Source organism: Strongylocentrotus purpuratus, unplaced genomic scaffold, assembly GCF_000002235.5.
Source record: "Strongylocentrotus purpuratus isolate Spur 01 unplaced genomic scaffold, Spur_5.0 spur5_scaffold_3, whole genome shotgun sequence".
NCBI classification, from domain to species: domain Eukaryota; kingdom Metazoa; phylum Echinodermata; class Echinoidea; order Camarodonta; family Strongylocentrotidae; genus Strongylocentrotus; species Strongylocentrotus purpuratus.
In genome coordinates, this window is record NW_022145609.1 from 27,910,728 (window position 1) to 27,937,818 (window position 27,091).

The 27,091-nt window shown below is 37.9% G+C and overlaps 1 protein-coding gene across 1 annotated transcript; it reads left to right on the plus strand.

Moving 5' to 3' along the window:
• Positions 1–6,359: 6,359 nt before the first annotated feature.
• Positions 6,360–26,347, plus strand: LOC580694. The gene is made up of 15 exons (XM_030995867.1): positions 6,360–6,681; positions 7,021–8,673; positions 9,124–9,296; positions 9,685–9,973; positions 10,634–10,732; positions 12,286–12,493; positions 13,217–13,419; positions 14,370–14,487; positions 15,304–15,397; positions 16,050–16,170; positions 16,572–16,674; positions 16,978–17,116; positions 17,854–17,978; positions 23,639–23,859; positions 25,945–26,347. Exons 1-15 carry the CDS (start codon positions 6,360–6,362, stop codon positions 26,202–26,204), a joined length of 4,128 nt encoding a protein of 1,375 aa, XP_030851727.1. The 3' UTR covers positions 26,205–26,347.
• Positions 26,348–27,091: the final 744 nt, after the last annotated feature.

Here is a 27,091-nt window from a genome sequence, read left to right on the forward strand (position 1 = left end):
ACTAGATCCATGTGTGTAACTTGAGAAAGAACTCTTTGTTTACCCGATTTTGTTCAGGTGTCTATGGAAAATTGTTATTAAAAGATGCATGTTCATAATTTCTCTCGTAGTTTATGTTAATAATTTTGTTCAATGTAAATAGAGGAAAATGTATATCATTATCTCCATTTGCTATCAAAAGATTTTGCTCCTTTCGGAAAATAGCTCTTCAAATGTTTTACATCGGAGATATAAATAAACAAAGAAATGGATGAAATCAATCAAACAAAATAGATATTGAGTACGAACCAGGGAAGAAACTGAAATTTTCGTCTCCTACATGCTGCCATTTGGACAAAACCGTTTTTCTCTTCAATGATACAATATTTTATTACTTTACTTGCATTATGAAATCATTAACCCCAATAGCTTTAAAGTTCACTTCAGATTAAACTGGCCAAAAGTCATGTGATATTCTTGCTCAGATGCTTTCCTTTACCTTTAAGAGTTCTTTATATTGAGAAATTGGTTGATAATTTTTCTTGGCAATAATGCCCAAATTAAAAGAGTTAAACAAATACCGGTACACGACTGTAACTTTTAGCGCGTTTTAAAAAATGTTCTAGGAAATATCAGGAAATAAAATGAGGGAAAAAACAAACAAATAAAGATACGATGACGTGACTTTTAAAAATGGTAAACGGAAACAACATAAGAACTAGTGAACTATCTTATAAGTCATACTAATGTCCAAAAATCTTCCTTTTTTGCACTTTTGCGCTTCGCGCTTAACATTAAGCTCGTTGCTTTTTAACGCTGCGGCTTTGCATTTGGCGCACTGCATTTCTATGATGTTGTTGATTGAATAAATTGAATAAATTCATCAATTCCTGATGAAGCCATATGAGCGAGAATTCAATTTATTCTTGTCTGATATACGGTTGACTCATTTACTTCGTTTTCTATTTATATATGTTTGTATTATTTATTTTATTAGTATTAATTTTTTTTTTTTTTTTATGGTGAATTACTGGGGGGGGGGGGATGATTGTACAGGCCATCCCCCCCCCCCCCCCCGGATCGACACCCATGGTGAAAATACTCTAAAATAAAAATGCTACAAAAATCTGATATCATCTCGGGTTCAATTCTTATTTTATTTCAAGGAAACGATAAAATCTCCACTGACTATGAATACTACGCGTACTTTAAAAAAAAATGATTCTTTTATGACAACTTTTACGTCATAATAGATGCGCGCAAATGATATAGCACTGCACAGTCCACTGCGCATGCATAGATACCATCATCTCAGTTACTTCATTACATACGGTACACGGCGAAAGTCAAACAAGATCAAGGAACGAAAGAAGGTGCAGCGCGAAGGATCATTATCCTTTATATTTATTCGTTTAAAACATAAGAATAGGTCGGAATGGAACAGGACAGTAGCGAAGTTGAACCAAGGGGTATGTACTGTTTCAAAATTTGTCCTCATTACTTTTTTGTTCTTTTACTCTCTGTGTATTCTATTCATTTTAAGTATAGCCTTTCTGATAAATGAACAGATGCAACAAGGGTTTCACTAGTTAACTTCCTTTAGGTTCATAGATGGAATTACAACCAAACAGATGAACATCTTCAAGGATTACTTTAAGTTCCTTCAGTTGTCAAAATTACATATGAGTAAAACAAGATATTAAACTGTGCTCAAGGTAAGAAAAACAGCATTCCTGCCTTATTATTCACGTGCAAAAAATTATTAGATAGAAGAAAAAAAGCGTAATATAATGATATCGTCATGGAAACATATCACAGAATCATTTTTGAGAATATTTTTTTTTGGATAATCTTATTTTTCTGCTCAATTTCTGAATATATCACAATATATTTGCCTATTAACTGCTAAAGTATATACCTTTCCACACTTTGACAGGGGAAATCCCCTCTGAATCTGAGTTTGCCCGTTTGCTGTGCGACAAGACTTTTGTTGATTATTTTAACGTCTTCCTCTCCTTACCGGTAAGTAGCCTACTCCGATATTTTCTCATCCCCCTGTTTTTTCATTTTTAGCTCTTTAAAAGTTTTTCTGTTCTAAATCCACTCGAATTATACTCACTTGTAACTCACTTGATCCAGGATTATTCAGTATTTAGACTGTTGTTCCTATCCACGATGTCCTTTGGTTGGGGTTGTCATCATATTTATCTGGGTCATCTTTCCACCATTTTTCAAGTCCAGATTTGAAACGATTGATAGTGGTACTCTCCACAACATTGTCTGGAAGATTATTCTCTGGCTAAAATGAGTTTTCCTAAATGTCTTCCGGCATTTTAGCTTGTAAAGCCTAAGTGAGTGACCACGGGTGCGACTTCATTTTGTTCTGCTGAAAAAGTGTTGTTCTTGAATCATTAACACTAAGAATCGCAAAATGATAGAGCAGAGGAAAAGTTTCTAATTCAGTTATCTTGCATTTCTTCAGGATTAAACAGTCAGAAACACACAAAAAAGTTAATTACGTAATAATATAAACAAGATAAAAGTGCAGAATACACCATTACGGTTTGATTCACTCACTGTATTCGAATGACCTTCAGTGATTTCTTAAAGATTAGTTGTTTTGTTTTGGGTTTTGTTTTACTCTCTCTCTCTCTCTCTCTCTCTCTCTCCCTCTCTCTCTCTTTCTCTCTATCTCTCTCTCTCTCTCTTTCTCTCTTGCAGGTATTTTCTCAGAGACTGCTGTTTAAATGTTCAGACCAAAGCTTTGAACTTGACCCGCCCTTAAAAAGAAACCAATATGTAAGTATGGTTTAATTCCTAATAATAATAATAATAATAGCTAGTTCTTATATAGCGCTTTTCAGGACCGAAGGCCCTCTCAAAGCGCTTTACAGATTATTACCCCGGTCATCGGATTCAGGCTTACCCGCACACAATCAATGCACATTCTCCACTCCCTGGGGAGCATTCCAGCCAGGCGTCAATTTTACAAGCGCACACTTGCTAATCTAAGCACATTAGCTATCGCATCCTACCGGGTACCCATTTAACACCTGGGTGGAGAGTGGCAAATGTAGATCAATATCTTGCCAAATTCTTGATACCACTTACTGTTTAACAGTCTCATCATACCATGCAGATTATCAGTTTATATAAAATTTTCACAAACGCATGGTGTTCCATTTATGTTCGCGCGGTAACGATCATTGTAAAGTAGAAGCGATTAAATTTCGAATGTACAATTCATATTCGCATTACTTGTGGACGCTTTCATGTAAACATATACTACTAACAGAACTACATGTATCGTCTTTACAAAAATAAGATTTCTCACTTTGATATCATGACCTTTCGTTTACTTTCCATGAAATAGTACTTCACGTTCATATTATCATAATAATAATAATAATAATAGGCATTTCTATAGCGCCGGCCGGATATCTTCTAGATAATTCTATTCCGAGGCGCATTTATTATTACCCCGACTTCAGCCTAGCTGCCGTTTATACAGCGCTCCAGCATTTCAATTTCAAGGAATTCGTCGCTGTTTTCACGAAGTGACGGTAGTGAAAAAAAATTTGCGTTACGATTTTCCTCACTACCGTCACTTCGTGAAAACAAGGACGAATTAATTCCTGTCAGGTACCAATTTACATCACCTGGGTTAAGGGTGGCAAATGTAGATCAATGTCTTGCCAAAAGACCTTGTGATCGACAGTCCGGTGACGTATAAACTCGACCACGACACCTCTACAAGCACCTCTATAACAGCTTTACGTCATAAAGCATTTGTGATGATGTGTCACATTACTTGAAATTTAATACCCCATTCTAGTACTAGCTACACGAACCGAACCAAAAATTACAGTACCCTTGCCTATGGGCCGCCATTAGGGCCAATATTAACAACCACAAAAAACAGACAAAGATGCATTCAAAGTTTAGATATAATTAATTTTTGTTGATAGAGATTTAATATTAATGGTGCACTCGTCAGTTCGTTCGCATGCATGACCGAGATTCGTCGGTTTGGAATTAGAATCCGTTTGAAAGTAACACGTAGGTATTACTCTTATATCAGGATAATCATCATGATCGTAATGATTGCGTATTTCAACGTTCATGTAATCCCCAAGCAACTGCTCTTACTCTCTTTCAATTATTTATCCTTCGATTCAAGCGTGTAGATCGAATTAAGTTGATGAGATGGGTACGAACAAAGAGAGCTCCGTTTTTCTTCAAGAGCGACCTCTACCTCGAGTACGTACTATGCAAGCAACTTCAGAAAAGTCAGTTACATCTGGTGTTCAACTATGGTCCCGACGCTACAAGTAAGTTTTTAAAAAGCAGAATAACATATCTATACTTATTAATTGTCCAAAGCAGGACTCTTCTGAAATGCGAAGACAAAAAAGATGAAGAAAGTTTCCATTTTGATTGAAACAAAATAATTTTGGATAATGCCGCGCCTTTAACGAGTACTACAATGCATGAGTAATAATCGCCCGAGAAAATGGTTTATGTTGCATATAGTCACTAATCTACTGACGGACGCGACAATGACGTCAACGAGCGAAGGCACATAATATTTTGGCATACATGTGCATGTCAAACACAACAATCGCAGAAAAATCTATTGAACTCTGCCTATAGTTAAGTACAAACTATTTTCTTTACCTGTATATAAATAGCTTTAAGAATTTGCAGAATATTCTACATTTCATTGTGCCTAACTTGAAGGAAGATGCAGTTTTATCAGTTTATATGGGTTTTTTTTAAGTTCGGTAGTTGTCCGACACCTGGTCTTTTCATTAAAAAACCTTTCAAATTTTGTAATAAGTTTGTTCAATTCTCATTCGTCACACCGTCTGCGCAGGCGCAAAGGAGAAAATTATGGACCACTGTTTGATGACGCGCTGGTTGAAGAGAGCGTCAGGCATGCGCAGATTTCGCTGCTTCATCTCCAAGACTCTTGGGGAAAACGCTGTTCAGTTTTGGTTGGACACAGAAAAGTTCCGCAGGGCAGCGAAACAAGGCGAGGAGCAATGGGCGCTGTTCTACCGCAAGGTGGAAACTAAGTACTTCAAGAGTCGTAATATCAAATTACCTCCAGCCGCACAGATGTCACCGCTCCAGTTATATCGTAAGTTTCATGAAATGTTTCATGTAGCTCGTAGCACCGATGATCAGAAAGGTGTTATCTTTAGTTCTTAACCCATGTTCAGAAAAATTCTTTATAGATGTACTTGTGTTTCTTGTTACAATAACTGAAACAGACTTAGCAAATATATTTGTCTAAATTGTGCGAATTTTATATAAACCAAAATTGTAACAATAATACGTTAAATAAATGCATTACAAACTGAATAGTTAGTACAAGAATGCGATCATCTGTATTGCTCAAGGAAATCTGAATGTGATTTTTAACTGCAGAATCAAGCCTAAGCAGTTCTACGGATACAGAAACGACCGATGGTAGCACACTGCAGACGATGACCCGAGATACATGCCTCGCTATCCAGGGTTTCATTCTTAAATCTCTACAGGTTTGACATCTTCATTTATAATTCATAAACTTCTCTTAAATATGTCTTGCTTATGGATCACCTCTTGAAGAAATATACACATGCTTCCTTTAATGATATAGCTTGAAAGAGACTGAACAATCTCGTGTTGGTTTGAAACAAGGTCATGAATGATTTATTTTCATGACTATACTCATTTCAAATGATTTATGATTTATTATTAAAAAAACTAATATATTTGGATATATACAAGGCTGATGTGCCCGACAGTTTCTTCTTCCTTTTCTAAAGATTCTCTTTTCGGTATACGTCATACTCGCCAGGCATAATACTTGCTGTCCCATATTCTGCAAATTGATCCTATCAGCCTATTTATTTTCATTTAAAAGCATGCCCCATTTAAGAAGAAGAAGAAACAAGGATCGAGCCTAAAGAATGGATGGAAATGAATCGTAGCATGTTATAAGAATCAAATCAACAAACCACAATCGTAATTTTTAATGTTATTTGCAAATTGGTTGATATTTTGTTTAATTCTCAAATTCTTATAATGCCTTGAAGAACCTAGAAGCATATACCGAATTATCAATCAATCCAACCAATCTGATTACATTATAGAACTACTGGGCGCCACGCTACCTCATCCATTGTAAACAACGCTTTACCAAGTACTCCCAAATAACCACCTTCAAGGTTTATCGACCCAACTGTTACGCCATCAGAGTTCGGAGCCTTTCCGAGATCACAGTCGAAGGCGAAGGCGAAGGCGAAGAAAAAGGAGAGACGCCATCCGATGTTCGGTCCCATCACGGTATCCGCAAACTACAGCTCCTGAGACAGAGCGTCGGAAACCTCATGTCCATGTTCAGCTCGAACCAAGTCAGGCGGTCACAGCTTTCGACGCTTCTCAAGGTAGAGGACACTGGTGAGATGGTTCGTTCGGGATCCTCTGAAAGTGCAGATCTTAGGGAGGAGAGCGGAGAGATGAAGTCCAAGGGATATGACTGGTTGACGGATGAGTTCCCACTGCCAGCCATATCAGAAGAGAGTGCAAGTTACGAACGCAGTCGCAGCGCATCACCAGTCAAGGGCACTCCAAGCATTACGGAATCAATAATTGATCTAAGTTCCACATCCACTGACGGTCGTAGCGAAAGTGATCAGGGTGATGATGAGGGTAAGTTGACCTGATCCATCTTTAAAGGCAGTTCTCAAAACTCAATTCATCACTTAGGTCTAGGAAAAATAAATCAAGGAAAAACATATCAGTTGTTGTTATTTTTGTTGAAAGATGCTATGCATAAATTATACAAATGTTTTACTTTGCATGACTGCATTGTATCACGATGTTATTTCACTGTTGTTATTGATAAAAGTTGCCCTACTCATAGCCATGTACATTATTTTCATCATTTCAAAACACATTATTGATGGAGGAACTATACAAATATGTTTTTATTGATGAGAACACAATCCCATTTTTTATTATTGTTTTCTGTTGCCTTTTGTTTGCTAGAATCCACGCTCCTCTTCAGTGGGAAAACATCTAAGATGTCAAAGCATTCTTCTCGCCGGTCTTCAGCATGTCGCAGTGCACCTTCTCGAAGAAGTGCTATGGCGGATGATGATTTGGATTTCCAAAGACCAGCATCCGCGAGGAGGTTATCATCTGGACGAAGGTCAAGGAGAGGATCGGCTAGAAGGGGTTCTTCAAAAAGTGGAACCTCAAACATTGGATCTTCAAAGAAAGACTACGGCAAACATGGAACTTCGGATAAGGAAGAGGCATCTTCAAGATCAAGCAGTAGTGATGAATCAGACCAAGGTCACACAAAGTCCCCGAAACCACCCATCCCGGCTACTCGAACCATTTCGACAGAAGGATCAGAAACCGACAAAACTGATTTAACCTATGCTACCGATACTACGAAGAAAACAAAATCAAAAGAAATGGCGACAGGTAAGGATGTGCATACTCCAGATCAGGATGGGCATAAAACAGATCAAGATGAGGGTAGGCCTAAACATCGTGGAACCATCGCTGATCTCAATAAATATCGCAAAAACTCCGATTCATCAAGATCATCAAGCAGAGACTCGAGCTCATCTTCCGTCGGACACGCTTCCGCTTCGTCGGGATCAATGATCTCTCTTTCAAAGCGTCGAATATTGGCAACAGCCACAGGTATAGTTCCACGTGCACCGGCAATGCCTAAGCATCCAGGGGCCCGTCGACCACGGTCTCAAGCTGTTGAATTCCGTCTCGGAGACTTCTCTGTCTTCATCGACAAAGAGGAAAACGATTCTACTAAAAAGAAAAGTTCTAAAAGCGGGTCAGATAAAAATATCAAGCTAGAAGCTGATCTTGTTGCTCTTAAGGTTATACAGAAAGAACGAGAGAAGAAGAAGAAGAGAGAACTATTAAAGCAGCAGCAGAACGCTCTGAAGAGAAAAAGAGCAAGACAAAAGCAAGCACATTCAAGTGATAGTACAGTTCCTGATCGAGGAACCTTACAAGGTGGTGATGATGACCTATTCAGCAATCTTAAAAACATAGCAATGAGAAGACGTCGAAGGGTGGCTCCGCTTTCTAACATTAATAAAACAGCTCTAAAAAAACTGGAGCGGCTGCACTCTATTTCCCTAGGTGAAAAAGAAGGGCACGAGAAAATCAACGATGGGATGATGACCAATCGACAAGGGAAGCGGGTTGCGTACTCTCTTCTCCCATTTGAAGACAAACTCTCTGAAGATGACAGAAGGTTGATGCTTGTCTGCAATCTTCCAGAGGCGCTTGAGGTAATGGAAGAAGGGATGATGGATTCACTGGTTCCGAGACGTACACAAATGCTTCCTGCTATAAAAAGTCCACGACCTTATGCTCTAAGTATCACCAAACCACTCTTGTCTGGATACAATCTGGGCGAAGCTGACTTCCGCTCCAAGAATAGGTTGCTAGTGAGTGCTGTCTTGTCCGACAAGTTTGCGGGTAGGCCTTGGATGAAATTTCTGGTGCGGTACGGCTACTCCAATGAGCAACGGTATCTGAGATTCTGGCACGCTGCACAGGAGTATCTGGATGCTGCTCACCCGATCGCTGAGATGCGACAAAATCTAATGAGACAGAAACTGGCCGGTGAACTCATCACTAATTTTCTCCAACCTGCAGGTGACCCCCTAAGCCTTTTTTTAACACACTATAATGTTAAACCCTAAGCGTTAAATATTAGAGATAACGTCCCTAAGAATATCTTACTGTATGTTGCCTTGTTATTAGATGATCTTACTGGAAATAAACGTAATGATATTAAATTATATTCTGTGATGATGATAACAAAAAACCAACAAAAATGCACAGTAGTTATAATGCTGGTTATGATGACGATGATAAAAATAATAAATAATAATAATAATAAATAATAATAATAATAGTTATACAAGTTAAAGATAGAAAGAAAAAAATTACTATATGATAATAATGTCTCTATGAGTTTTTGAGTCCAACAGGGCTCTGTTGGTGGTCCAATGTTGTTTTCAATCATCAATGTGCAGTGGACATGAATCACCGCCATTTCAAACAAGAATTAAACCCATGACTTAATTTTCGAACGATCAACAGATGATCGCAAAGTACGGATCGGTCGTCTGCTCACCGCAGAGCTCAGGATCCAACTTGGGGTTGGCAACGGTGACGAGCTGCTTCTACACGCACAGGATCTCGCCTGCGAGGCTCTGCGGGAGATCTGGGCAGACTTCCAGAAGCACGACGTGGACAGCTTCATCAGTAGGACGGTGAGTGAAGGGGGGGGGGGGCGTTGAGTGAAGGATGGCGGTGAGTGAAGGAGGGCGGTGAGTGAAGGAGGGAGGATGAGAAAGCTAGTGAGTGATGGAGGAGAGAGGGGAGTAGGCTATATGAGAGAGAGAGACGAGAAAGAGAGATTTGGGGGGGGGGGTGGAAGAAGAGAGGGAGAGGGACATAGTCGGAGAGGGAGCTCTATGAAACAGAATTTATGTTTCATCCTCCAGTTTTATGGAAGAAGAGGAAAAGTCAGTCTCAATAAGTGCAATGATGTAGCGTAATGTACATTAATTATTAATTGGTCAGTTCAGTTACACATTGAAAATAATTATTTTACAATGCAAAGGACCATCCAATAACAAAATAAACTGCGTATTACAGAGCGAGAGGAAGAATGCTCAGCAGCGTGCCTATCCACTCTACACCAGCCCGACCCTAAACTTGATGAACAACCGCATGGTAAAAACAACCCCTTCGGACCTCTCCGGGAAAGCTGCCCCTAAGACGCTCTCCCAGGTACTCGCCGATGCACGCAAGACGAGCTCGAAAAAGAGTGTCGAATGTGCCACATTATCGGCAAAGGCGCAGGAGTGCGGCGACCAGACAAACTCGGTAGCGCCGTACAGAATGATACGAGCTGTAAAGATCTCTTCGGGGTTGCCTTTAGCAGGTTTGTCCATTCAAATCAACCATAATGGTTTTGTCAAGTAACAAAGTACAACATAAATAATGATAATAATCTATCTATCTATATATCTATCAGGCTATAGTTCATCCAGACGTTGGACAAAGCCCTCCTCATAACAATTCCATTCTCTTCTGTCTCTAGCTGTCCTAGTCCAAGCGGCCGTTCCCATGTATGGTGTTAGGTCATCTTTCCATCTTCTCTTCTGTCTTTCTCTTCTTCTCTTTCCCATCCTTGGTTGCCATTCTGTTAAACGATTTGTCCATCTATTGTCCTGAAGTCTTGCTACATGCCCAGCCCATCTCAACTTATGATAATAATACTGATATTTAAATGTTTTTGTATAGTGCGTAGCACCAACATGTTTATTATGCGCTTTGCAGAATAGGAAACCTATCGGTTATCTCCCGTGTTAGGATACCTTATCAGTGTCTTTATAAGACAAATGAAACAGAAGTATGAATTATTAATGTCTAGCGTGTTGTTCAATCCTTTTCTTTGATATTCAAAAAATGAAAACAAAACAGAGAAATTAACATTTGACATTGGAAGCTAGAAATATGTACAGCTAAATCAAACAAAATTAAACAAAATGTAAAACTAGTTTGACTGACACAAGTGTGTTCATGATCTTTACTCATGTAGGCTTGCCAGATGCCGAGGTCAGTGACCCAAGTGACCCAGATGAAGAATCTGACGATGAAGGGAGTCTGCGCAGAAAGAACATGATCGTCCTGAGAAAACGTATCAAATTATTATTTGTATTTGTTTTTTTAACTGTCTCATTGACATATTCAATAAATACAAAATAGACACGATTGATTTAGCCGGGAAGGGTTATAATTAGGCCTGAAGGAAACCTTTACTCCATTTTATTCAGAATAACAAGAGACGGAAGAAAACGGGTTATTAAACAAAATATTGTGTGTGTCTCTTTACAAACCTACCAAACATTGAGGTGCCGTTCGTTCGTTCGTGTCTTCTTAGATCTTGATCTTCGGAGTAGTTGCTACAACCGGCCGTGTCAGACACGTTGCCCCGGAGTGCGAGATAGGACTCTTGTGGCGTGCCCCCATTTAAAACAATAATACAATAACAGTTAACATTACATTTAATTAATAGTATAAAACTATTAAATTCTACTCTCATGTTACGAGAAAAAAATATTATACATTATGAATCAATTGATTTGGTCGATCAAGTTCGATGGCACAAACACGGCACTACTGGACAGAGATCCTAATAATTACAGAGCTTGGTCTTGTTGCTCTGTTCGCCAGCAGTTTGAGGATATGGAATCCCGCGGCACATTACTCACAAGCTAACAAGCCAAGCTTATACAGAGCCTATAATAAGTAATGTTGTGCATGTACCACCCAAATAAGACACTAACTGAGAGATTGAGTCACTAGATTATTTTAGATATACTGGTATATGTTCTATGGTTCTATGAGCATTTCGTTGAAATCTTTTAAGTGAATTCATTCATACTTAAATTGTATACATTGAATGATATACTACTATAACCTAACATAAAGAAAGGGGAAAAGAACAAGGAGTTGCATATTAACACTAACGGTAGCTGTGCACATTTGATGTCTTAAAGGCCCACTGCACTACTTGTAGCTACTTGCGCCCTCTATATAACAAACAATGCATAATCGGTGACCATTGGTCCCCCATGATCCTCTTTTTCTTATGTTAACTGAGAGCTGAGTTGATGAGATAACCACCTGACCAGTGACCTTGCAGGGCGCTCTAATCCCTCCTGTAAACTATGGCAGATATGCTTTAATAAAATATTACGAACAGCATGACGTCATACAGGATCACCACAACAGTCACAATAACGTCACATTTAGATTGAAACAATGAACACAACCCTATTGCTGTATTGCATATTTCCGTTCTACGTTCCTGTCACTATGAATATGACGGACAAAGAAAGAGGACAAAATATACAGTCCTCATTCTACCCTCAACAATTGCTGTGGTAGACAAAGGAACATCCCTTCACTGCTACTATGTAAAAATGTGTAGAACAGGTGTCACATGCATAGTCACCTGTTCTACACATGTTTACATAATAACAGTGAAGGGATGTTCCTTTGTCTACCACAGCAATTGTTGAGGGTAGAATGAGGAACTGTATAATTTGTCCTCTTTCTTTGTCCGTCATGTTCATAGGGTGTGTATATTTAATACCTGAGTAGAGATGGGATGAGGTTTTGTATCTAAACCTAATGTTTTTTTTGTGTTTTTTTTTTGTTCTTGTTCTCATAATCTGCTTTGCACAGGTAAAATCAAGAGTCCACCACCGCGGGGAAAAAACAGGCCAGGCGGTAAAGACACCCAGCAGCAGACCGAAGCACACGCTCGTGCTATGATGGGAAGTAGCCAGGGTTACAAATCACAAAGCACATTCGATCAAGAGACGACCAAGGGCGGTGTCTGTCGAGCCATTAGGAAAGGAGGCAAAACTATCTTCCGACCGTCAAGACCGCGGTACGTTATGCCTCGGTCACAAATGCCATTACGAACTGCTACGAACTGCTACGAACGCCGTACCAACGATTTTCAGACAATGGAAATACGGGAAGACAATGTTAAAACAGGGAGATTCGTACGAAATTAATCGTTCGTATGAACCTTTGTGACCTTAATGAAGACGTCTCGATCTATAAACTGTATCTCTGTTCAAATCGGCAACCCGGTCATTTCAATCCCAGGCATTATTTGAAAAGTTATCCTTCATAGACTTTGCACTGTGATATGCCAAAGAGCTAAATGCAGTAGAGGTTCACTGACATGTCAAATAATATTCTCGATAACAGTTAGTGATTGGCTATCTTTGTTTTTTGCGTGATTAATTCTTACCCATGCATTCATTTGATATTATGTAATTATGATTCTTGAGAGTCCACGCGTAAGAGTACTCGAGGTTGAAACAATTTTCCTTCAGGATTCCTTGTTTTCTCAATTTCTATATTTTCTATATAGAAAGCACAGGTATTCTATCAGTTTCATTTGTCGTATTATTCTCATGTGCTTCGTTTAACTGTTCTACTTTCCTTTTCTGCTCCAGTTTCTTAAAAAAGGTTTGTCATATTGAGTTGCGAAAAATAAATCAAGAGAATCTGATAGTGCTTCAGATGTGCTTCTGGAAAGAAAATACACGTATAATGAATATTTGTTCCTTGGCTCAATTCTTACCTTTTTATCATGCAGGAGCTTCATGGAGGTGCTACACGATCAGAGCCACTTTGAGTTTTTCCGTCGCTACCTCCAGGTGGAGATGGATAACGAGCTTCCGCTCGCCTTCTGGCATTCGGTGGAGCAGCTCCGCACGGGGACCTGCCGGGATCCTAAGGTCCGGCAGGCAAAGTCTCAGGCCATCATCAAGAAATACTTCAATAAATCCACGAACTATGGTAAAGAACAAAATGATGTTGATTATTAACATTAAAGTGGTGTTTGGAATACACTATTGCATCCTTTAATCAAACGAAGTTCAAATAAGCCAGTTCATAGTTGCAGTCTGAGCATGAACAGATAAAGGTCATTGCCGACCAAATTGTGAAATACACGGAGACCGTAAATACTGGATACGTGCTCATGAAAGTTATGTAATTAATTTTCATGTATGTACAAGCAGTGCACTCCATGATACACAGGTGGGAGTATTATTTGAAAAGGGGAAACAAAGGCTATTTATGTAGCACCTCTATCGCTGTAGGAGTGATTATTCCAAATGTACAAAGTGGGACCTCTTCATGTTTTAAAGATCTGTGGATATTTGTGGTCATTTGGGACACGTGCTTACTGTGAACATTAACCATACATTCTTTTCTTTCCTGATATTATTTGGAATTTAGTGTTATGTTAAAGAAAATTGTTCGGTTGTATAATTTATTCAATTCAAACTTCAAACTTGTGTAAGATATGAAAACATATGAAAGATGAAAAAAATCATCATAAAGGCATAAAATATCGGAGCATGGATGAAATGACTGTCTACATGTATGGCGAGTCACTACCAAACTTTTAATCTGAGTTAAATATAAAATTCATACCTGTATTTGTGTTTTTGATGTGAGACTTAGGCCTATATAATCTCAGATAGGAATCATGACCATTTCTTGTTGCCGGAGTCTACAGAAATGGATAAAAGGAGGGAAATCAGGAGGCTGTTAAGTAATTGGGCAATGTAATGTCTCTAGGAAGTGGTAGATTTAGCGGACACAAGTCGCCCATACCCACACCCTTTTGTGAAACCCTGTCGGCACAACGAAAAACTTTGCCCTCAATAATCGTGTAATTTTTCGGAACGGTGCCCCCTTCCCTCCTTTTTACCCGATTTTGGATCCGCCCCTGATTCTAGGTGCCGATCTGGCCACGGAGGCCGACATCATCGCTGATCTTCCCAATATGGAGAAGGTCACGCCCCAGATGTTGATGTCTGCGCAGACCTGTGTCGCAAAGAGCATGGAAGAGAAATGGTATGTAAACTCACATTTATTTATTCAATTAGGCAATACAAGGAGTTATTTGGTTTGACAAGATCAGGCAGTGGACAGGACTGTGCTAGGGAGAGGTCAGAACAAGAACTGACGATCGAAGAAGATGGAGGTGCATAGTCGCAGTCAACCCTGGCCTTAATGGGATGCCTCAGCGTACACTTTTTTTTAAGTGGCGGCTGTGGGTATCCAAGGGTAACTTAAAGATGAAGCTGAGTTCTAGGCATGCGATTGCATTGTGAAAGAAACGGTGTGGAATCGATCAGAAAAGGTTGATCATCTAGCATATAAGTATTCGTGTGTATTACAAGGTTCTGGAATCATCAAAATGATGAGAAATTGGGCCAATTCTTGGTAAAGTTACAAGCACTGTACACAGAAAGATGTATATGGGACTATACACGAACACGTGGCGTAAAAATCTGTCCCGATTTTTATGATGTTACATGCCATATTTAGAATATGAAGGCATTTGAAGAGCCATGCTTTTCAGGGAACATGTTTTATCTGATGTTCTTCCACACTTGTTTAATAACAATGAGAACGATCACAAATTATTTTTCACCTCTTCCCAGAACTCAACCTTCTCTTTAATGAAAACTATTCATTTACGAATCTCAACTCCCTTCTGGAGCCAAGCCTGCTTTGTCGCCAGTCTCCCTATCCATCCCGTAATTCTAGAGTACACACCAATGTTGGCCTACTTCATTATACTTCCCCCTATGAATATATTTCACCGTGAATAGTGAATACGAATTCAAATGCTAGAATTCATCCCTGGACTAATTAATTTTTCAGGTATGCCGACTACAAGAAATCATATCCCGATGAGTCGACTGACGATGCCAGTGAGGCCCCCGTACAGGCACAGTTTGGACAAGAAGGCAGAACGGTAAATTAATTAATTCAAGAGTCAAAATAAATTGACGCCGATATGATGATAATAATTAATGATTCGGAGAAGGAGAAGTGGAAGCAAGAGTAGGAGGAAAATAACGATCAAAATTATACTAATGATGCTGATGATGACAATGATGATGATTATGATGATTCATGTTCATATTAATACTTATTTCATTTCCAACAGAAAGGTAAACAAAGATATTACATTTTATTTCATACATAATTCATTTTTTTTAAGAAACTATACAAATAAACTTTGCACATAATAAAATAATTACAAGAAATTCTTAATTTCTGAGGAAAAGCAGTGCTTGTAGTTTGTGGATCCCCCAGAAAAAATAAAAATATAAATGTTTTAAATTTTGATGAGGCCAATGACGACGCTGACGATGATAGTGATGATGGTGATGGCACTAATGATAACCGTGAATGTAATAACTATAATGATCAGATTATTGTGGTTATGATGTTGACGACGACGATGCTTATTGGTTATGATAACAATAAATATGATTTTGTATAATTTATTTTATTTCAACTCGTCTTTATACAGCATAGGCACAAGCCAATAATAAATTATAGTGATCCCATTACATCATAATAAACAGAACATGGAGTGCAATCTTTTCCTCTGTTGACAGAAATACCTGTGGAACATGTTTATATCGAACGTGTGTCAATTCAGACGAGGCTTAATGACACCCTGGCTTTTATCCCTCTTCAAGGAATACCTTGGTAAAGAGGTCCTTCGAGAAATGGAAAGTGAGTTTATTTTTAAAGAGAAGACTCTGCATGCTCAGATAACCATTGCCATTTCGTTTTTATTCACCAGTTATTTTGAAAATCGAAATGTTTCATCATGCATTGGCATGGTTACATAATTATTTGTTAAAAATATGAAAAATGGTTTCTTCCATGTGTATATCCTGTATGCTGATCGACCAATAATGATAACGACCAAGAACTAATAAGTCCCAGTCATACACATAAAGATAATGCCCTTTTTTCCAAAAATGCATTGTTTTCTGAAACAGTTTCGCTAAAATTCTATCATAAAAGTTTGCCCATATGACTAGTAAATTCGTCTTGCCTGAGGCAGCAGTGACTTGAATTTGAATAAAGTATGATGTTTCTTTCTTTTTGAATACTTTTCATTGTCACAGAACGTAGAGCGACTGGGATAATCACCAAGAGGATTATCGGCGGGAGGGCCGTCTGTGTCGACAGACTCCAGAATGATCTTTGTTTCTGGGCTGAAGTCGAAAGGTATTAAGGGGCTAAATTCATTATTCAACACGAAACGCTTTTGTAGTTTAGCATGGTATACATAAATTTGTTCAATGTCCATTCAATAAGAACGTCATTATATTTATAAGAAGAATGCCCAAATGCTATAATTATGTTTTAATTTTTTTTATTGTCATATCAAATCATTTTGCATTTTTTTTAAATTCACACGGAGGTCGATTGGGTGATCAAGAGCACTGACGGACACGAAGGCACAGTTATCAATATTTTTACACTTTTTTTGTTATTAATATCTCCCTGTCAATACACTTTCGATGCTAGATACAAGCAACTAGCCGACAACGCTGCCCGTGCCGCTGCAGCCGGCACATACACGATCGAGGATGAGGAATATGTACAGCATAAGGCAAACACAATCATTGATGTCTTTCTCGCTTCATTCGTCCCGCCGAAGGTGCAGGTAATCATACAGTATTTACCAATCATTCTGATGATGATGATGACGATGATGATGACGACGACGATGATGATGAAGATAATGACGATGAAGTTGAGAGTGATGTTGGCGATATTAATATTGTTGATAGTGATGTTGATGATCATGATAATGGTGAAACGACAGAAACAACGATGATAATGATGATAATGTTTAAGACGATTGTGATTACGATATCACGGACTCATCGATGAACATGATGATGATGATGATGATGATGATGATGATGATGATGACCTACCGTGTGTACAATTTATTATATAATAGAGTTAATCACTCTGATGATGATGACGATGTGGTTGAGAATTATTATGACTATACGACAAACATAGTCAAGGAACGTTTAATTCAAATTAAGATTGCTTATTTTAAAAAAATTTAAAGACGAAAACGAATCATGGTTATCAAACAAGTGAAACATCAGGACAAATGGGGACCCAGACAAACTATCATATGCCTTTAAATAATCGCTGTCAAAGTATTGGGTTGTTGAGAAAATTATGTTTTTATATACATGCAACACTTCGCTGTTTTGTCCTTGTTTTCTTTTAATATTGATTGTGAATAAGCATCAAATTTGATATTTTATTTTACCAAGGCATTTTTCACGATTTTATCACGATTTTATCACGATTTTATCACGATTTTATCACGATTTTATCACGATTTTATCACGATTTTATCACGATTTTTTGACGCAGATTAATATTCCTCAAGATACCGCAGAGGACATCATAGATAACAGTCAACATGGAATCGTTGAACGCGGTTTGTTTCATGATGCAGCTCTTCATATCTTCACTGTTCTCCTCCACTGCTGGAAAAAGTAAATTTCTTTTCTTTCTTGTTTGTTTCTTTTCTTTCTTGTTTGTAGGGGTCGGGACATGCAAGAACACTTTTAAAGCCCCACTGCACTACTTGTAGCTACTTGCGCCCTCTATATAACAAACAATGCTTAATCAGTGACCATTGGTCCCCCATGATCCTCTTTTTCTTATGTTAACTGAGAGCTGAGTTGATGAGATAACCACCTGTCCAGTGACCTTGTAGGGCGGTCTAATCCCTCCTGTAAACTATGGCAGATAAGCTTTAATGTTTAGGATGATCTGCGTCTCGAATACCAACCGAACCCCGCCCCCTAAAAATAATAAAATAAAATAAATAAATAAACTAAAACAGAATAACAATTAATTACAAAAATAAATAAATAGATACAAATGCATTTCTGTGGTAGTAGTGCCATCCTATGATGTTTTGTTGTTAAAGGCAGTTACACCGCTTTCCACTGGTGCCTTGTGCACAGTTAGTCATTATTTGAAGGCGCCGTATATTTCAACCATGTAGATATTATGTCGTCTTTCTAGAAAGGTATTACATCACTTAAAAGGAAACAGGAATTGCGGCCACTATAGTCAAGTCACCTTTGTAAAGAGGTGGCCGATATAGGACAGGTTTTAGCGTACGTTGTTGTAATATTCCCGTTCATAATTGATTGGGGTTTCATATCAGGCCTATATATTAGATAATATATATTTTAAATTTCTCTATTTATTTTTCAAATTCACTAAATGTATTTAGACATCGATTTTATCAGGTGGGCTGTGTAACGTACAGACCACCTTATAATTTCGTTAGAATTGCCTTTATTTATCAGGTGGGCTGTATAACGTACAGACCACCTTATAATTTCGTTAGAATTGCCTTTATTATATATTTTTCTTATTTCTAACCACTTTTTTGTGAACAAGATAACTTGGAAATGGCTCAATCAAATGCCTAGAAATTTGGCACACATATGTATAGACATATGTACAAAGCACAATAACGTTTTCAACATTGACCTTCACTGATGACGTCATCTAGGCGCCATTTTGTAAAATTTTACGAAAATCAACTCATGATCATATCTTCATAACCAAAAGGTATTTCTCGTTCATATTTATCATGATCAAGGTCAATATCCGTCCGGTCAATAAAAGGTGAAATAACGCGCGCGTGCGCGTACGTCCGCGCGTCAATGCGCGCGCAAAATTTTGAAATGCTCAAAATCGTCTGAAAATCATTTTGCATACGTTTTAGGCCATTCTAAGCATTTTATAAAAAATCGCGCGTACGAGCATGCGCGCGCGTTTTCGCGCGTAAAACTTTTGCACAACATTGAATTGCCTTTTTTTTTTCTTTCATAATATACCACATATATTTACAAACATATTGATACCATGTTTGTCTCTTTATGACTATTAATAACGGAATGATCGACCGTTTAACATAAATCTCCATGCGCGCGAGCTCTTGTAATACATAGCATATATGGGCAAAAACACGCCTATACAAAATCCATTGTAGCTCTTTAGGATGCAAGGTGACCCCAATTTTTGTTTTCATGTTTTGCTAGAGTATGAATCGGAGATATGATTTGACCCTCAATTAACTCATGACGTCATCATAATGGGCTCCGAACTCATAATTTCAATTTGGATATTATGACGTCAGCATATTTTGGAAAATCAATTGTATCTCTGTAAATATTGATCGATTTTCTTCTAAAGTTTGATATGTTCTAGCTGAGACAATTGTCTACCAATGCAGTACCCACAATTTTACATTTTGACAAAGGCATCATGGCGTATATTTGCGATTAAAGGTGGCATGTCAATTTTTCACATTTTGCGTGTATTCTCTATGGGACATGATTTTTTCTCAAATCTGGATTCTACATTCCTGTCTTTTGCAGGCAAAAATGCCTGAATGAGCGTCCGTTTAACATAAATGTCCGTGCGCGCAAGCTTATGTATTACAAAGTTTATATAGGCAAACACATGCTTATACAAAATCCATTGTAGCTCTTTGGGATGCACCTGGACCCCATTTTTTCATATTTTGATAGTTTATGAGTCGGAGATATGATTTTATGTCTCATTTGGCCATTAAAAATATTGTGACGTCATCACAATGTCCTTCAAACTCAAAATACGAATTTGCATATATGACGTCAACATATTTATGAAATCATAATGGCCTTTAGTTTGAACTAAAAATACGAAATAGCATTTATGCCGTCAGCATATTTATGAAAAAAGGATTTTATCTCTGTAAATATTCATTACGAAAAGCTCTCGTTAAAACTATACCCCATATCACTATAACACAGGAATCAATGTAATCTGGTGGGGTACGTACCAACACCCCAATTTCGTTTCCCTCGTTAAAACTTTGAGAGAGCTACTTCTATAACACAGGCACCAATGTAACTCTGATGGGGTATCACCATGTATCACTACCCCAATTTCGTTTCTCTCGTTATAAACTTAGACAGAGCCTTGCATGAGGCTCTGCGTGAGAGATTATGAAATTGGATTGCAGCTGGACTGTTCATCATCTTATATACGTAATACTAGTGTAAACAAACTCTTACTGGGGCTCTGCCTGAAAGGAAATGAGAAGTAGGAAATATATATTTTACTTGTTTTAAGATATTTTCATGTCCAAAAGTCACTTACAATTTAGATGAAGACCATAATGAAAGTTCAAACGAAGCAAAATAACCCAGGATTGGAGATATAACAACAATTTTAATTGTAAAAGTTAGCACTCCCTTCCTCTCTCCCTTTATTACGCTTATCTCTCTCTCTCTCTCTCTCACCTCGCCAAGGTCTCGGCAGGGGGATTACTTACAGCGTGTCCACACACAAAACAATTTATCGCGAAACTCTATAACGATACGTCGTATAAAGAATCATCGTATAAATTCCAGGATGTCCACACACAAGAAACGTCGTCACTAAAGAATCATCGTATAAAATGCCCCCTGTCCACACACAACATTTTCCGTGATTCTTTATAGAGTTTCGCGATAGTGATAAGAGGTCTGGTCTCATTTCGCTCGAGGTCACGTTAAGCCCCGCCCAGTTAGTTACACTAGTTATATATTTTTCTTATTTCTAACCACTTTTTTGTGAACAAGATAACTTGGAAATGGCTCAATCAAATGCCTAGAAATTTGGCACACATATGTATAGACATATGTACAAAGCACAATAACGTTTTCAACATTGACCTTCACTGATGACGTCATCTAGGCGCCATTTTGTAAAATTTTACGAAAATCAACTCATGATCATATCTTCATAACCAAAAGGTATTTCTCGTTCATATTTATCATGATCAAGGTCAATATCCGTCCGGTCAATAAAAGGTCAAATAACGCGCGCCTGCGCGTACGTCCGCGCGTCAATGCGCGCGCAAAATTTTGAAATGCTCAAAATCGTCTGAAAATCATTTTGCATACGTTTTAGGCCATTCTAAGCATTTTATAAAAAATCGCGCGTACGAGCATGCGCGCGCGTTTTCGCGCGTAAAACTTTTGCACAACATTGAATTGCTTTTTTTTTTCTTTCATAATATACCACATATATTTACAAACAAATTGATACCACGTTTGTCTCTTTATGACTATTAATAACGGATTGATCGACCGTTTAACAAAAATTTCCGTGCGCGCGAGCTCTTGTAATACATAGCAAATATGGGCAAAAACATGCCTATACAAAATCCATTGTAGCTCTTTAGGATGCAAGGTGACCCCAATTTGTTTTCATATTTTAATAGAGTATGATTCGGAGATATTGTTTCATGTCTCATTCGACCCTCAATTAACTCATGACGTCATCACAATGGCCTCCGAACTCAAAATTCCAATTTGCATATTATGACGTCAGCATATTTATGGAAAATTGATTGTATCTCTGTAAATATTGATTGATTTTCTTCCAAATTTTGATATGTTCTAGCTGAGACAATTCTCTACAAAGGCAATTGCTATTATTTTTCATTTTGACAAAGGCATGGCGTATTTTTGCGATTAAAGGAGGCATGTAAATTTTTTACATTTTGCGTGTATTCTCTATGGGATATGACTTTTTCTCAAAACTCTATTCTACATTCCCGTCTTTCGCGAGCAATATCTACGTCGTTTTAGCTTCGTTTACGCTGAACTTCGAGTATGTTGTAGATGAGACAAAAAGCTATCTCAAATGTACCCTTTATTTTGTCTCAATTTTTTGTTGGATCAGCCCACCTATACTTGTTCCAAACAAGTATTACAAATCTAGTTTATTATATATTTTTCTTATTTCTAACCACTTTTTTGTGAACAAGATAACTTGGAAATGGCTCAATCAAATGCCTAGAAATTTGGCACACATATGTATAGACATATGTACAAAGCACAATAACGTTTTCAACATTGACCTTCACTGATGACGTCATCTAGGCGCCATTTTGTAAAATTTTACGAAAATCAACTCATGATCATATCTTCATAACAAAAAAGTATTTCTCGTTCATATTTATCATGATCAAGGTCAATATCCGTCCGGTCAATAAAAGGTCAAATAACGCGCGCCTGCGCGTACGACCGCGCGTCAATGCGCGCGCAAAATTTTGAAATGCTCAAAATCGTCTGAAAATCATTTTGCATACGTTTTAGGCCATTCTAAGCATTTTATAAAAAATCGCGCGTACGAGCATGCGCGCGCGTTTTCGCGCGTAAAACTTTTGCACAACATTGAATTGCTTTTTTTTTTCTTTCATAATATACCACATATATTTACAAACAAATTGATACCACGTTTGTCTCTTTATGACTATTAATAACGGATTGATCGACCGTTTAACAAAAATTTCCGTGCGCGCGAGCTCTTGTAATACATAGCAAATATGGGCAAAAACATGCCTATACAAAATCCATTGTAGCTCTTTAGGATGCAAGGTGACCCCAATTTGTTTTCATATTTTAATAGAGTATGATTCGGAGATATTGTTTCATGTCTCATTCGACCCTCAATTAACTCATGACGTCATCACAATGGCCTCCGAACTCAAAATTCCAATTTGCATATTATGACGTCAGCATATTTATGGAAAATTGATTGTATCTCTGTAAATATTGATTGATTTTCTTCCAAATTTTGATATGTTCTAGCTGAGACAATTCTCTACAAAGGCAATTGCTATTATTTTTCATTTTGACAAAGGCATGGCGTATTTTTGCGATTAAAGGAGGCATGTAATTTTTTTACATTTTGCGTGTATTCTCTATGGGATATGACTTTTTCTCAAAACTCTATTCTACATTCCCGTCTTTCGCGAGCAATATCTACGTCGTTTTAGCTTCGTTTACGCTGAACTTCGAGTATGTTGTAGATGAGACAAAAAACTATCTCAAATGTACCCTTTATTTTGTCTCAATTTTTTGTTGGATCAGCCCACCTATACTTGTTCCAAACAAGTATTACAAATCTAGTTTATTTTTGTATTTTGTATTTTTTTCATCAATTTACTGATCAATTTGTTTATTTTTTTTAATAATACCTACCTTACAGTCCATCAATAATCTATTTATTTATTTATTTATACGTAAGTCATCTCTCTTTCAGTATAAGGGAATATTCATTTATTTATTCGTTCGTTATTTGATATACTCAGATTTACACGAGAGAGATTAGCCTACAAGCCGTCGCCCATGATCGAGGAAACCACTATCCCAGCTCCTCGGCCTCAACCCAAGATCATCAAGCATCTCGTCCCTGGAGAATTCGGCCCTCCCAGTGGGCCCCCTCCACTCAAGAAGAAGCCTAAAATAAAGAGGAAAACCTCCACGCCCAACGTTTGTGGGGTCAAGATCAAGACAATCATTGGAACTTCCGGTAAGTTAGGATGGAATACTTATACAGTCAAACCTGCTTTAGAGACCACCCGTCTACAAAGGCCACATTTTTTGTTTCCCTTGAAAATGGTTTCTCATTGAAACATGTACTAAAGGAACCTGTCTACAAAGGCCACTTTTTGTGTTTCCCTTGGGCGGTCGCTATGGACAGGTTTGACTGTATAAGCGGATGAACATGTCGGTTCAAATGACAAACACTTTCTCCCGATGTTTTGCAAAGTTGTATGATAATGCACACAAATCAACCCCATAAATTTGTTTAAAGATAAACTTTAGTACTGGTAATGCGATTGCATTGTGAAAGAAAAGGTGTGGAAAGGATCAGAAACAGTTGATCATGTAGCATGTAAGTATTGGTGTGCACTGCAATTAAGGTTCTGGAGTCATCAAAATCATAATAAATTTGACAGTCTTGGTAAAGTAACAAGCACTCACATAGAAAGCTATATATGGGACAACACACATGGTGTCGGGGCTAGTACTACCTTGATTTCCTTGTCTTTCTATGCTCATTACTCAGCCAGACTGAGTATACATTTTCTTCCAAAATTGTTTGGCACATGTCATTTATTTGTAATCTTGAACATTCAGTGTAAGTTTCGTTTGATTCTGTGAGAATTTTTTTTTTTTTTTTTTACCAGTACTGGAGTTTATCTTTAACCTCGTATAGTGGGTCTATTGACTATACTCGGGATGGGATGGCCCGGTTCTCATTAGTCGTTTTATTTTTGTATTCGTTTTTGTTTTTGAATAAATAAAACAAAACCTTTATTGAAAATGATGTACATTTAATTTTACCAAATCATAGTGAATCATGTAAAATGAATGTACATTCTATGACGTATATAGTATATACCTAATACTTAATTGTAAATAATTATTATGATGTACAATGAGATCAACTTTACCAAGACAAAGTGCCTGGTGGTCTCTAAGGGTGCGTTTAAGCTTAAATTTTGAAGGCAGAATGAGCGATTTGTAACGCTCATCGTAAACGCTCATCGTAATCGCAGTTCCACGGTGTACTGTTTATGCTCACTTCTCTGGCTCCTCCAGGCAATTCTCCCTGTGTGGCCTTAATTGGTCTTCCAGCTGAATTCGCAAACCTTCACTGTGCATGCTACGTAGACCCATTAGAGGTCAGTGCGTTGACCCCATTTAAACGCGTTTACAAATTGTAAACACATCTTTTTGTGTAGAATCACCGAAAAGCGGCGATCACGATCGCCGATCGTAAACTCACAAAAAGATGTGTTTACAATTTGTCAAGTGAGCATGGACGCAACCGTGTTTTAAACTAAACGCGTAACAGATGCCTGATTCTGGCCAGAAAAAGTGAAGCATAAACACGCCCTAAGAAGAGCAGTCCAAAATGTAACTTGAAACTGAAAGAACAGATTATTAAACAAGTCTCCTCATTTAACTACCTTGGCAGCATGATCACCGAGGATGCCAGATGTGAGACAGAGATCAAGAGAAGGATAGATCTCGCTAAATCTTCATTTTCAAAGCTAGGCAAAATTCTGACAAATCGAACAATGAGTATGAGGACCAGAATAAGAGTATTGAATTGTTACATCTACCCAGTACTTATGTATGGTAGTGAAACGTGGACTTTATCCTCTGATACTAAAAAGCGTTTGGAAAGTTGCGAAATGTGGTTCTTAAGAAGAATGATGAAAATCCCCTGGACTGACAGAGTTAGTAATGAGGAAGTTCTTACACGAGCTGGAGTGCAAAGGAAAATGATGAAAATGAAAATGTTGATGAGGCAGTTGAAGTTCATGGGTCACATTACACGTAAAGAAGGCGTAGAGAATCTTGCTTTGACAGGGAAAATTGTGGGAAGAAGGAGGATACTTTGGATGGACAGTCTGCAGAAATTGTTGGAAGAGAGAGGAGTGAAAGAACTGGGAGTGGTACTAATACTTAAGAAATAATCTTGAAAAGAGGGAGAAATTGTTTTCAAAATGGAAAAGGATGGACAAAATAAAAACATACAATATGGGCACTGATGATGGGAAAAGATGCGATAAATTATTGATGACTTCTCTTTCTCGACCAGCTGATGACCCTCCACGGATGTCTTTCACCATCCAAAACGGCGTCCAGCTCATCCTCCCTCCTAAACCCCAACCCGAGCACGAATCGAAGGAACTCTATCGCAACCTCATGCAATCCCTCATCGATTCTGGACATGAGGAGAGCCTGATTCAGCTCTTTCAGCAGCCCGCAGCTCTCGGGTTAGGGCCGGCGCAACAGCGGAGGCTCAGCCGCACACTCGCCATTCAGCTACCAGCTCTACTCAAACAAAACGCCCATTGACATTCGGTTTTTAGATTCATGCTATCTACAGATGAAAGGACATTTTCTTATTTCTTTAGAACGGTAGTGTTTTTACACATGACAGAACAAAAACACACCACCCAACAAAGGGAACTGGTGCGGATATGGAACCGCGGTCATGAATCTTACTGACTTACAATAGACATTTTCGAATGTCAGTTTAATATCAATTGTTCATTGACTACCTTTCAATTGAAGATGTATTTTTAAGATGAGGATAAATTCTATTAAACATCATTTCCTTATTTTACATTCACTTACAAAACATAACATATTCTCTTCTTCAACCGACGATTTATATCGTTAAAAATGATGACCGATTTAATCAATCAATCGGATGAAAAATGATTTAACGCAGGGATAAAGACAGAGTGACGTATTTAATGCGAATAGCCTATAGGAAGTAAAGCCACTAATAACTTTAAAAACCTTTTTTGTTTGTGAATCTCACTTAATCCATAAACAATTTTCATTCAAGGAAAGAAAATATGTGAAGGCCTGAATAAAATGTATGCAATTTAATAAACTAAATATCATGATAAACTCCAGCAAGAGCTTCTTGTTTTCGGGTGGCTTGTTGAGTATTTTTTGTTGTTATAAGAACCTTTCTGTGCCCTGTCATCTAAAAGTGTTGAGGTTGGTCGCAAGTCCTCCAATCAATCGTAAACATCCAAACTCCCATCACTTCAGTAAAGAGCTAGTCGTAGATAATGATAAGACGGGCCCAGAATCTTTAATATAAAGACATTGATTTATTATTTAAAGGGATAGTTGAGTTCTGTTGCAGAAGGCGCTACACAAAATAATTTTTTTGTGAGGTACTGAAAAACTGAGTGTCAAATTTGAAAGGACATACATTTTAAATG